This window comes from Ambystoma mexicanum, chromosome 2q (genome assembly GCF_040938575.1).
Source record: "Ambystoma mexicanum isolate Mex_15411 chromosome 2q, UKY_AmexF1_1, whole genome shotgun sequence".
NCBI classification, from domain to species: domain Eukaryota; kingdom Metazoa; phylum Chordata; class Amphibia; order Caudata; family Ambystomatidae; genus Ambystoma; species Ambystoma mexicanum.
In genome coordinates this window covers 985618987-985633622 of record NC_090924.1, presented here as the reverse complement: position 1 = coordinate 985633622, position 14636 = coordinate 985618987, and the positions used below count along the sequence as shown (strand labels likewise).

The 14636-nt window shown below is 44.7% G+C and overlaps 1 protein-coding gene across 1 annotated transcript in view; it reads left to right on the top strand.

Moving 5' to 3' along the window:
- Window positions 1-14636, top strand: part of EGFR (epidermal growth factor receptor) — an 810606-nt gene that overhangs the window by 605994 nt on the left and 189976 nt on the right. The window contains exons 5-6 of the mRNA XM_069648296.1: window positions 1943-2011; window positions 5409-5527. Of these exons, the coding sequence (XP_069504397.1) occupies window positions 1943-2011; window positions 5409-5527 (188 nt within the window). The remainder of the gene's footprint in view (window positions 1-1942; window positions 2012-5408; window positions 5528-14636) is intronic.

Genomic DNA, 14636 nt, shown 5'->3' with positions numbered 1-14636 from the left:
ACCATGTTCCAGGAACAGTGCAAAAAAGTGACGGTCAAAGTAGGCCCGCTGTCTTGCACTGTTCTCAGTGCATTCTGGCTAGAGTCTTGTTAAGACAGGGGGCTGGTTTCTGTTGATATAACACATACTTGTGTTTGTGTTAAGTGATGCCAGTTCACATTTACTACCACCTGACCTGGTCGGAGGACTTCTCTTCATAAATGATCACTGAAGTTTGATCAAAAAAAGGTTTTGTTTAGGCATGATCAAGAAATTCAATGGCGAAACTAGCATGATTGGCTGGAGTGTGTGGCGCAATGCATCCATGCTGTTTGAGTGTGGCAGGATAGTACAATGACAGGATTAGCATGATTTTAGCACATCATTTCCCAGCGATACTAAGGAGGAAATGTGGATGAAAAGATTCATGTAATGTAAGGTCTTCATATGTTTCTGGAATACAATTATGTTGGTCCAGCACAAGGTTAGTGACATATGATATTGGTGTGCAGCTTGAATGACCATCATTCAGGTAGGAAGTGAACATGATTTAAATGCTTTATAGAGTTTGCCTTCCAAGCCATTATCTTCTGGCATGTTGATTTTGGGGAGATGTGAGATTGGGTTTAGAGTTCCTCTAGAGCAAGTGCCTGCAAACTGGAGATATCCTGAGGTTTTGGCCTACGATTCCCATTGAGTCCTCACACTTGACAATGCTGCCTCTGCCCAATGAAAGTTGTAGTCCAAGAAAAAGGTCGAGCCAAAGGTTTCAGATTTCTGCTCTAGGGAGATAGGAGCATTGAAGGTGGTTTGCTCTTTCAAGGAAGGGAGAGGCGGTGGAGTGAGAGGTTAATTAGAGGTGCTGGAGAAGAACCCGCAGAGACCAGCGACAGGGTAGTGATTAAGAGGAATGGTACCATCGGCAATTGTTGTGGGAAGAGGATCCAGACACTGCGCGTGGTGCATAGGGAAGGGTTCCACTGCAGCCATTGGAGGGGTCTTACATAATGACTGTCATCAGAAAAGGAGTGCAAAGGGGCGCCAACATTGGTATGAGATGAGGCTCCAAAGAGACTGTCAGGGTGAATGGTGGTAGCTACTGAGGGGTGACCTAGATTCGAGAAGCAACAGAGCGCTTTTCAGAGGTAACAAGAGAATAGCCAGGGGTGCAGCTGTACAGGGTGGAAGGGAGGAGAGGGGCGTACAGCGTCTAGCGAGTCAGGAGGCGTGGGGGATCGTTATGAGGTTGAGGAGTAGAGACAAGAGGTGGGTCTTGAGATGTGGGCAAGGTGTGTATGGTGACCAGCCTAAGCCACAAGCAGTCAGAGAGGCGGATCCAGAGAGACCATCAGCGGTGCACGGAGGATGAGGGCACCAGGAGCGAGCGGAGCCTTGTGTGGGAGGCAGGCCCTTAGAGAACGAGACTCAGGAAGAGAATGTGGATTTTGCCGCTCGCCTTTGTTATTGGCTGAAATAGCTTGAAAGCGTGCACCCAGAGACGAGTGCATTTATTTAATTTGCACCAAAGAATGGGAATCAATAAAAACATTATTTAAATGTGTATATAATATGTTATAAAGGGACAATGTAGTGTATGCTACTTCAACTTCTGAGCATACACTAAAATGGGCACAATATTGAGGTACGTTTATTCATTCAGGGATGAATCTCTGTATTGGGTCCTTGCACCATGGCACAATGTATGGCATGCCACTTCAGAGTGCTGTTACATCTCCAACCATAATTAATCTACATGCAATGGGCCTTTTTTGTAAATGGGCCAAATATTATCTGAATGGACATGTTCTTTTAACAGTGTGAAAGTAATCAATTATCTCTAGTAACTCCTGTCACTAAAGTAACATCTGTCTACATTAAAAGGATGACTGTCTCTTTTTTTTGTTGTATGGCAGGAGATTCGTCCCATTTGCCTTTAAGTCTGATCTCATTGTTTCTACTCTAGGTCCAAAGTGCCATTCAAGTTGTCCACATGGATCCTGCTGGGGAGCGGGCCCAGAAAACTGCCAGAATTGTAAGTTTCAGCATAGTTCCGTCATCATTAATCGTCGTACTCCGATATTTTTCCTTTCACTGCCAAACAATTCACATCGTGAAAGGTTCAGAGCACTCCTCTCCTGCGAAGCTGTCTGTTGGTAAGGGCCTTAGAATAGAAATAATGCCCTCCAGAGGCACTTCAATTCAAATGGAATGATTCACATTCTAATGCATGTGAACGCCACAATTATGTTTAAACATGTACATCTAGTACTCGTATCATACAGCTCTATATAAGGTGCATGCCAATAATATACATTTTTATTTCACTGCAAATATGTCTATATTATAATCACACTGAATAGATAACCTTTCGCTATATATGCATTTGTGCTACCAGAGGTATTCATTGGATTCTGATAAACATGGGTTCCACTAGACGCCATATATTGCACTAACTCATAATTACAATGCAATAAGTGAGCCATAATGCCTCTTGGCCGCTGGGCGCTTGATAAATCCAAATAAATAAATAAATGCAGTCAGTGAGATGTCTACCTTCTAATGTTGACATATCGCCATTGAGAAACGCTTGTACACAACACTCCATAGGTGCTCCTTTCCTGTCTACCTGTGACATGCCAAGAACAATTCTACATTTGTATCGCGTTAGAGTCTAAATTCCTTCCCTTTCCTGTCCATTAGTCTCAATGCTTATGACACGAGCCCTGCTCACAATACAGATCTGGCACAATTGAATGAAGATAAAATGTGGGCCTATGAGGCGCCCAATAAGCCTGTGCTGCTACCAGTCTTCCTTTCATGCCTTACACTCCATCGGTCTCTGGATACATCATACCGGGTTCAGGCAGAAGTCTTATGTCAGTATTGATCAGGGTGATGTCTGTGTATTCTCTACACCCCCTACACCCCGTGCACAGCAGTGCCCATGGAACAAACTATCAGTAAATGAACACTCTTCATGCCACAAGTGCCAGTCAACTCTTCACCATATATATGCCTCTGGACCCTCCTTGTCATGCAATATTCCATTCGTGCAGAGATCAGGGCAACAGTGAATCTCCCAAACGTCCTCAATGCCCCCCCAGCTGTGGCCATGAAAAGCTCGACCCATAGACCCCCTCCAAACCTAATTGCATCTGCCACTTGATTCATTCTGAGTAATGTGCATATATCCCACGTAAATCTCTCCTTCTTCTCAAGGGCTCCAACCGTCTCCTACCCACGGACCAGGGCACACCATGCATTATGCGGAATGTATATGGTCACTTTCTGGAGGCACACTGATTTCAGTGCATACGTAGAAGTGCACTTAAGGAACCGAGTCGCTGCATATGTGTAGGTACTTATATAGATGATATACAGATTTTAACCCAGAAAAAGTCAGCTCAGACAGGATTCCAGTTCCAATTTTTTCTAGTTTTATTCACCATGGGTAAAATCCACTACTCAAAAAACAGACAATCCCCACTCATAACATTGTGCATAATACGTTAGGTGTCTATCCTTGAACATGCACTATGAATATTTTATAAACTATACCTGACTCCCAAAATCTATATGCATAACATCTGTAAATATAAACTGCACATTCCGAAATGTAGCCTTGTATATGACCAGTTTCACGGAAGTCAAATCACTTCCCTTTCAAAAGGAGGAACTTGAGCACATGATATTTAGGTAAATACATAATGTTGATGAAAATGTAGATTTGTGATAGAGCGCAGAGCATACACACCATCATGTATTCTCTGTTACAGTGGATACCATAAGAGGAATACATGACCATAAATGATGGGATTGCTGTGACCTCAGCCATCAGAAGCTCACTTCCCCACTCTAGTCAACACCACCAGTTCAGTTCTGTCATTAAGGTATCTGGGCGCGCCGTCATACCAACTCAACAAACTCCAAAGAGTCCAAAACGTGGCTGCTAAACTTGTGCTTGCTCTGGGACGAAGAGACCACTTCTTACCTGCTCCCCACACCCACCACTGGCTTCCCATTAGTCGAAGGGCCACTTTCAAAATCCTATGCATCACACACTGAGCAGTGAACAAGTCTGGCCCAAAATACCTCCAAGAGAACACCATACGCTACCGCCCATCATGCACCCTGAGGTCAACCACGGCCCTCCTACTAATGATCCCAGCCTCCAACTCAGCTAGACCGGGAGGGACAGCCTTCTCAACCTTGGCATCAACCGTATGGAATTCGCTACCACCCATATCCATCACACTCAGGATTACATGGCCTTCCGTAAAGCAGTAAAAACATGACTCTTTACAAATCCATGAATGATCCGCTGAAAGGCCATAATCCAACCGCCAATGACCAAAGTCTATTGAGAACAAGAACAAGCACTAACCTGAAACATTAGCCATGGAATACCACTAACTAATAAATTAACTCTCTCACCCCAAAAAACGAGGGCAGTCAGGCCACAGAAATCAGCCCGGAGACTGATAAATGTCGTACCTTTTGCAGCTAAAACTACACGCACCAATCTCAGCCTCCAATGTATTGCTGTTGCTATAGTATCAATGGAGGCGTCCTCTACCCAGGAACAATAACTATTCAACCCTGTACTGGCATGACAGAAGCAACTACGCTTGGCTAATCATATATAACCCACGAAGCACCCACCAACCAAGCCTAAAATTCAATAAATGAACCGGAAGCCAACTCTAGAGTGAAACCCATTACCATTATCCCCCAGCGCAGACTCCCCCGAGCTCAGTGGTCAGTAACCATCCCATATAAGGATACCACCCACCGGTAACCACATACACTAATTCCTGCCATTATGCTCACCCTCCTTTTTATACCAACAAACAATAGTACACAGCTACACCCCTCGATCAATTCGGCATAGCTGCACACATACCTACATTGCTACCTACATTGCTCATATAACACCTCAACAGCCTTGTAGAATGCAGCTATACCCCACAAAATAATCGGTGTATCAGCGCACATAATCTTTTGCACATGCCCCACAACAGCCAGAACGCAGACTAGATGACCATCCTCCATGCTGCGCACTTAACCCTGACCTCTCACATCCACCGCACTACACTTAGCTCTAGAACAGAGCCAACGCATGCAATCCGCACCGGCTGCACACATACCTGTGCACCCAAGCACTATACGCTACATTACTCTCTTACCTGATATAGACCACGATACCTGAGGCCATTCAACCAACAGCGCTTTGAGATCATACCAATGGTACATAAGGCGCTATACACATTCACTATAACATAACATGATTGCTCATTGCAATGTCATCTGTGTCTTCTATGCAGGGGTCAGGTCTCAATAATATCTATAAAGTGTTTGTGTTGTTCATGTTACAGGACATCTGAACATCTGAACCTGTGTGTCCACTCTTAATTCTTGCTTTTCTTCAGATACAAAGCTGATCTGTGCCCAGCAGTGCTCAGGACGTTGTAGGGGAAGAATGCCGAATGACTGCTGCCACACTCAATGTGCTTCAGGGTGTACTGGGCCCAGAGAAAGCGATTGTCTGGTAAGTCAGCCATCTACAAAATGCTTTGCATTCTCTAGGTCTCGTTTGATGTTTAAATCATTGGAAATAAGTCTTAGCAATGTGTTTTGATAAATTCTGAAACAAACTGGAGGGTCTAAGTGTAGGTCGTTCCAGCACCCGCTGGATATTGGCTACTCTCCGACTATTATGGTGGCAGCACTGAATTAACAGGACTATATCCCAAAGTTACATGGCTCATGGATGTTTGATCACATGTTTCTACATCCTGCCATTTGGTTTGGCTTACTGCTATGGTAGTCGATCCCTCTCCTCTGGAGGCGCCTCTGTCTGGAATGGCCTACCTGCCCCGCTCCAACTTGAGCCGGACCACCTGAAGTTCCAGAAGCAGCTCAAGACTTTCCTTTTCTCCTCTGCTTTTTCTCTCTCCCCTGCTGACCTACCTGACTGCTGCACCGTCTGGTGGCCTGGCTACCATAAGAGTCTTACTGGGTACCAGGCTCCTCTACGACCAGTCTCCCCTGCACTGCGCCCGAACCTACAGCGCATTTAGGGGCTGTAACTGTAATCTCTGCAGTCCCCTGCCTCCTTGCATTTACCAAAAGCCATGCTGCCCTGGCTGCACTTACTCAGAGCACTGCTGTCCTGATTGCACTTCTTCCCTCTCCCTGACACTTTCCCCTTCTCCTTTCCCCCTCCACTTGGTGTTGTCACATTTGCATGATCTGCATGACACAAGGGCTCCCTTGTCTTGTCGCGCCTAGAAACACTTGTGTACAGGCGCATTATACATGTTTTATCATATCATAAAATGGAATGAGAGGCCAACCATTACTTAAGGAGATCGTTGTCTCTCTGAATCAAGGTGAAGGTCATGCTCACGAGATTGAAGTGGTTCAGAATAGGCCCCAGGTTGATGAATCCATGAGGCATTGGTCCTGGCTCTCAGAAGCATTATGGTACATTAATCAAGGGCAATCAGCATGTTCATTGTAGCCAATTTATTCCTGAAAGGAGTTTGAGATTTTTATTGTGGAACTCTCATGGAACTAGCCATTTATTTACCAATAGGAGTGTTTACTTGAATTTACTTTAATACATTTATAACGTGCACCATGGTCCCTGAGGTGGCGTAAATGGCACACACAGAACAAAAAACAAAAATATTAGAACTGAAACAAAATCAGGATGGGAGCCACTATACCTAGCTCAACTGGACGGGGGCACAAAAGCCACCCTCTCATAAGAATCGGTCCTTACTAAACAAGAAGGTCTTCAACTTCTTTCTAAACATCGCTGTTGAACTTAGTTCTCTTAGGTCTGGTGGAATGGCATTCCAAGCCCTTGGCGCAGTCATAACAAATGCACAGTTCATGGCCCTAGTTGATTTACAGGCTGGCGTCTTTAGCTGGTATGTATTGTTAGACCTAAGAGTCCTTACACTCAATTTATTAAATCAGAACCTCACTCAGGTAAAGCGTGCTGGACCCCATAACACATTTATGGATAATCAGTAACAGACGGTAGTGAATCCTTGCCTCAACTGGAAGCCAGTGCAGATTGCCCCTTGCATCTGAGTCATGATGTCTCCTTTTGAGTCCATTAACAACTCTTACTGCACTATTCTGAATAAGCTGTAGTCTGTTACAGTCTGATTTCGATATCCGTACCAGTAGACTACTACAGTAGTCCATTTATGACCCTACAATGGCCCTTGCCACTGTCTCAAGTTTGCTTGAGATATGTATGGCTGAAGTTGGGCTAGCAACTTTGTGTAATAGACCGAGGATGAAACCAGACTGCTTACTTGAGCTTGCATGTTCAGATTCTGATCAAGGACAATCAATAGAGTTTTCACTTTCTTCTTCATCTCAATATCACACCCTGCCACTGAAAAGTGACTATATCCTGTGCCCGGCCTTCTTATTTTACTCTCAGTCCCTACTACCATCAACTCTTTTTTGTCTTTATTAAGTGCAAAGCCATTTCCTATCATCCATGTTTGTATTAGATCATACACTTTGTTGATGTTTCTTTCGTCATCTATTTGTATACCAGATAAAGGGATGGCACATCGAGTGTAATCTGCATAATTGATTAAAAAAAACAATGTTTTCCAACTGTGAAGACATTATATAAAGAAGGAGACAAACATGCCCCCTAAACCATGCACGCCATAAACCAACAGTACCGGTTGGGCTTCTGTTTCCTTACTGCAAACCTGACACCATCTGTCACTCAAAAAGGAAGCAATCCCAAGGGCAGCGTTGTCCGATAAATAGGCTTCTTCTTTTAACCTGGTGACCAACAAGGCGTGGTCAACCAGGACAAAAACTGCAGAAAGATCCAGCAGCATGTAACAGTCTTAATTTCAAGTTATGATGCCCCTGCCTAAAACCTGACTGCCATTTAGTTAAAATCCTGTGTTCATTCAAGAATGCTGAGATTTGAATGTAAGCCACACGATCTAACATTTTAAGAAGAAATGGTGCATGAGTAATTGGCCGGTAATTAGCAGCAATACTTGGGCATAAACCTGGCTTCTTTAATAGCAGTGTGATCCATGCACTCCATGTACTCTTAGGCCTGGCTGGAACACAGTTTTCTGCAAAGGATGCAGTCACAAATTTACACAAAGTGCCAATCAAGATAGGAGAGCGTGCCTTTATAACCATTGCCAGGCAAGGATCTCGTTTACAGCTGATCGGTTTAAGATGATCAATAATCTTATTTAGCTCAATTTCAGAAATAGAAATGAAATTGAATTGAGCTATCGTTCATATTTTGCAAGGGTACCATAAGTTCATCAATGTTACCAGTCAGTCCAATCATCTTCTTATTAACCTCGATATTCTTTTTTTATCTGGGCACCTTCCCAAGCATAGCATCTTGGATCAGTGTACACCATTCAGCATCTTTTACCACCATATCAGAATTCCTCTGATAAGGGGTTCCTAATTCCCTCCATATTTAAAAACGTTCTTTAGCCTCTGATTGCGAATTAACTATACTGTCATTGAACATACTTTTTTTCACTGCAATAACTGCTAGTTTGGATTCCTTTGTGGCCTTCCTATATGCTTCCTTGCTAGGAATATCCTGAGAGGATCCCCATGCATAAAAGCATTTATTTTTAGAAGCTTTTAATTTTTGTAGTTCAAAGGTAAACCAATCATTGCCTTTTCTCTCAGTAGCCAACTTAGTTTTAGATGGAGCTACAGTGTTTATGGCTTCCTGCATGGACTGCAGATAAGCACTGGCAATATCCTCGGCCGCCTCCAGATTAGTAGCATCCCGAACCATAGGCAGTAACCAAGGCTTCAAAGCTTCTGGGGTCAGTTTCTTTAAATTTCTCACTGTAACACAGATTTCTTTCATTACCTTATTTCTTATGGGTTTCTCCCAGACTACTGCAAATTGATTAAACAAGTGATTTGACCATGGGCAAGAGGAGTCCACTAAATTAGTTTTTTTAATATTGTGCACGGCAACCCAGTCCAGTGTATTACCTTTAGTATGTGTGGGTATTTTGACAAGTTGCTCAAAGCCCAGGTTGTTTAATGAATCTTCCAAAGTAGTGGCTAGAGAACCAAGCCAAAAGTTAACATCTCTAAGGACCACAGCCATGGTATTTGGTTTCAGGATGGGTAATAAAAGATTACAACATTGTACAGTGAAGTCTGTTATAGGAGCGGGAGGTCTATACACCAAGACCATATTAAAGGTGGTTTCAGCATCCGTTCTTATCTTCATATGTCTTATTTCAATCCCTTCAATACCTAACGAATCTACCTCTTAGACATCCACCTTGGATTTAAAGATAAAACCCATCCCGGCCCCTCTTCCCACTAATCCTCTAATCTGTCTAGCGCATGTTTAAGTAGTGACCTAGTATTCAATAACTAGTTTCAAGCACACGTTATTACTTCTTTCTGAGCACCCTTTCCTGCTATCTGGATAAGAGGGTATATGCACACCAATCTTTACAGTCCCAAACACATTACAGTCACCCTCGTGCTGCAATGTATCAGCATTCTGAGCATTCAGACCATTATGTATTTCACTTCTCTCCTACACTATTGTGCCCAAACCCATTAAAGACTGGTCACCAGCAAAAACAGATGGCACTCCCATCCCTCCGGACAAGTCTGCAGATTAGATTCCTTAAAAGGAACGACTAAAGCACAATCCTCTTTAACCACTGTGTCTTCATACGTCATTTATGTACCCACTACTGCTAAAAGCAAAGCCTCTGCCAGGTATAGCAGAGCTGTGAGCACCCATTAGGCGTGAGCTAGCACCTGCGTTATCACATGATAGTATAGCCTTTGCAGCCTCAATCGAGGCGAGTACCTGCAAAATTGTCATGAATTAAACTTTCCCAAAGAGGGGAGAGACAGACGACAGACACCACAGAGCGCCATAGGCTGGCACAGACTGGCTTGCGAAGACCGGTTTGCGCTGACGTGCCCGCGCTGATGCGTCTTACCTGTAAGAAATAGGTCTCAAAAATGACAAACACACCGGGAATAATGGTTCCTCAGTGTACAGCGCGTAACAACACGGATTCGAATCTCGATGGTCTTAGACTCGGCAAAACGTTACAGGAAGCAGAAATAAATGAAGCGATTCGAATCAGGACAAGAAATGCACATTGGCTCAACAAGGTGACACACACAAAAGATACAAATATACAACAGCTAAACACACTATAATTCAAATCTCTTTAAAAACGACAAAAATATCATCTAAAATCGTTAATGGACTGATAAAGTAAAATGTGACTAAAATAAAAACTGAGGGCAGTAAGCACTTTTAAACACACAATTCAAATGAGCAATCCACCAATGAGTGTGGGTCTTATTTTTAAGAAACATTGGGCCTCATTAAGAGTTTGGAGGTAGCCATGCCAAGGCTACCACCAAACCGGGTACAGGGTACTGGGTCCGGGTACCGCAAAAGGGGATTTACCGAGCCATTCTGACCTTGGAGTGCCCGGTAATTCCCTTTCGAGGGACCCGGTACATCCCCATTCACATTTGAGCCCTTATAGGGCTCAATGGGAATGGGGACGATGCTAACAACGGGCCCATTAATGACGGGCCCGTTGTTAGCATCCTGGACTGCTAGCCGGTCCCGCTCTGCACGTCTGGTCTGGCCAGGCGTCCAGAACGGGACCCGCTACAGACCTCGTAATGGGGCGGCCCGGAATGAAAGGTGCCGGTCCCTTACCGGCACCGTTCATTCCGCGGCCGCCTACTTTGTAATGAGGCCCATTGTTTGATCTCATTGCAAGAGACCTGGTTATTAAAAGCTCCATCCTTTGATGGCCATGTCTCCATCCTGCTAAAAGAGGCTGTCATGGCCATCCATATGGTGGTTTGCTAACCCTTGTGAAGTCCATCAAGGACTTGATGATATTAGAAAGTATAAATGTTACGACCGGTGCTTTAGCTACTCATGTTAAGGTAACTGGGGAGTCCACAATCTTAGATATATTCATTCTAAATGTGTATTGGCACCTTGAAATTGCTAACCTCGATTATTTCACAGATCAAATTGTATTGTGTGTGAATGAGTGGATCACCACATTTGTAAGTGATCAAGTCATCCTATCAGGTGATTTAAATACTACTTGCACAGATATGAATATTTTACTGGGGAAAAGAAGCATGCTAAACAATACATGGATGGCACATTTTTAAAGGTTTAGGAGGTTTAGTGGTATGCATGCTTAATCGTGCAATTCCTGGTGATATACCTGGTAACTATACATGATAATATGGGACTCTTAGTCCTGCCAATGATTATATATATCTTCGTGGGAAGTTGTCTCTTTGACAATTGTAAATGTCTTTGCATTGATAAGACCGAGTGGAGTGATAATTGTACATTGTCTGTAGAGTTTGTACTTCAAGTTAGGAATGACTGTGAGAGAGGACCATCTGATCTCATTATTAACCCTTCTGGGAGCAGAGTAACCTGGAATATGAGTAAGGCAAATTGGGCTTAATGATACCCTGGCCCAGTGGCGGCTGCTTATTCAGGGTGCTGGGGCACAGCCCTCCCAGCCTCAGGGAGTACAGAGACAACAGTTTAATCATGTTTAAATGTATTCCTTTTGTTACGCTGCCGTAGCACGGCGTGGACAATGTAGACTAAATAAATAAATAATCGTGCAATGCAGCCCTGGGCCTGAATCTTCTGATCACAAACACACACAGAGGGGCGCATCCCAATGAACACAGTTTTTGATAGTAATGCTGCACAGAGCTGGAGGGGCGCTAGAGCTGTGGCCCCGCCAATATAATTTGTGTGAAAACAGCGTACTGTGGATTCTTCGCTCTCTGTGCATAGTAACACTCCAAATGTACGGGATTGTCATTGGCGGTTTGCCAGCCAATGACAATCCGTTATGATGAGTGTCGGTGGGGTGATAGGTGAAGGTGCCTTACTTCACTTGTAGTTGCACACGCAGACAGAGTGGAGCCCTCAGCCAAGGGGCCGTTGGCCACCTAGGTTCCACGCAGCAGAGTAAAGAGGAGCCTCACTCAGCCACGTGGGCAATGCGGCCTTGCTTAACTTGAGAGTCCCTTCCAACAACTCCCCAGCCCCAACCGAACGGTAAGTAAAGAAAGTGAAGTTTAATATTGTGCTGCTCCACCGGCCTATACCGTGCGGCTGAAAGACTACTTGGTCCATCATGCAGTACGTGGCCTTACCTCCCATTCCATCCCTTCCTGGAGCCCCGCTGGTGCCAGGCAACCTGGACAACCCGGTTTTCTATTTCGACACTGTCTCGGCCGTCTTTCCCTGTCTGAGACAGTCACAGAAATCCAAAGAGTGTCGAAATAGCTGCCTGGACTAGTAAGGTCCTTGTACCTCTGTACCGCTCTGCTTTCCAGTGTTGGTTCGACGGTCCTATAACACGGACGGTACAAGGATAATGTGCTTTGCCCACCACCGACAGTGTGGCAGATGGGTTGTCAAGCATTTGTATGCTCTAGACCCTGCACTGCTCCCTTTATATGCTGGCAGTGGCAAACGCTGGCCTATGCACTCTTCTTTAATTAACGTGGCCTGCGAGGGAATGCGCACCTATTTAAATCCTGGAATACTTCTCACACACACCATCTATCTGCTGCAGTTGTGCCATGTTTTTGTCAAGGAAAGTGTGTTTTTTGCTTTATGCATGCAAGCAGTATTGCCACTCTGCCAACCTCTGTTCTCCAGGTCTGCCGAGTGCCGCCTTCATTGAAAGGTGACTTAGAGCCAATCATGTTTATTTGACTGCAAACTTCAATATTGCAACATTGATCTTGCTCTGGAGGTGGAAAATGACTTGGGACTGATTAATGTGCCTTCTCCCCATCCCATCCCTTTATGCTCACCATGACTGTTCTCTTTCATTTCCTCAGCATCCTTGCATCACACATTTTGGCCCTGCGATTTCCCCTCTCGCTTCCAATTTCCACCCTTTTATTCCACTGGGCCATGCATCCCACACACCCCTGCCTCACCTCCTTTTTTCCTTTTGTCACCCTTTACAACACTACCTTTTATTTAATGTGCTCTCTCTTTCTCTCTCCTTTCACTCCACCTTTTCACATGCTGCTTTCGCAGCACACCCTTCTCTCCCCTCAGATACCTTGTGTCACTCACTTCCCACTCCACCTCTTCCCCTTTTCTTACTGCCCCTCCCACCCCCTGCTAGCTTCTCACCCTCAGCCTCCCATTCTCACCCAAATCTTTCCTCTTCCAATCAGAATTCATTTCCATCCTTGTTTTCACTTGATCACCTTATACTGTTCATTTATGAAAACGTTGATATTTCGGCCCAGGTTAACACCACCAACATGTAGAAGCCATGTTATGAAAATGATTCCAAGTTAGGGAGCAAGCATCGATGAAGACAGGCCTATAGGTCAAGGCAGGCTGTTCGATGCAGCCCAATGAAGGAGGTCTGTGGGACCCTTCCCCACCTTAGGCCAGTTATTGATGTAGTGGATGGTCAGTGCCACAGGGTTTGACAGGGCTAGACAAGACATCAGAAGCAGAGCTAGGGCAACCTCCTGCTGCAGGCTGGGGCTGTTGCAGATTCCGAAGTTCATACAACATGACAACAATAAGGGTAACAGCCCCTCACACAACCTCCCCCATCTGTTTTGAAAACCTAAGCTTTCCACTAGATGAGACCCAGGGGGATGCTCCTCCGTGGGTTGGACAAAAGCTATAGTCATGAAATATTGTGAAAACCTAAAATGCCCCCCTCTGATAAACTCCCCACTTTCAGATTAGGGTACAGACTGTACTCACTTGCATTCTGCATCAAAGCTGTTAACTGTTATCATAAACGACAACAATTTGCATATATATTTAAAACGTCTGTTTTCAGTGTTTTATCTAATGCGCCTTGAAGCTGCTGGTTGGTTATAGTGTGCTTGAGCAAAAACAATGCATGGAAATGCAGTCATGGTGAGATTCTGCCCTGAATGATGAATTTTGGGTCGGGCAGTTCTCTTGTGGTCTCTGGGCGTGTATGTTCATGGAGACATGAGTGCATTCTGAGAAATGTAATTCTCTGGGAGCTCTGCACCGAGTAATAGAGGGTGCTTACTGGTATGGGTTTTGGGGGTTTATTATACCACTTAATGCTAACCTCAGGTTTCTTCAAGTGCTTTGGGAGCAGCGGACCAACGGGATAAGGTAACAGCCAGAAGATGGGGAGGAGGAGTAGAGTAGGCTGTGAGATTGGATACGTTAGAAAGGTTAAGTAACGATCAAATGAAACAGCCTTTGAAGGCTCTTGCGTCCGTGGGGAGCACATATAGAAAACCTGTGCTGCATTCAGAGGCGTAGCCAGGATTGTCTAACAAGTGGGGCCTGAAGCTAATGTAGTTGGGCCACCGCAGTGCCATTAACATCTGTAAATGGCCACACAGCGGGGAGGCGTGGGCATTCACAGATTGCCTTTTGAGCCTTTTGTCTCTGTGGAAGGGAACAGTAAACCACTCAATACTGTGATGGTGGTGTCCCACTCTGAATGGAGCGCACAATGGCCCATTTTGTGACCAGTTAGTTAATCAAGGGCCATCTCTGCCGGGCTGCTTTAATAAGTTAGCAGCAGGCA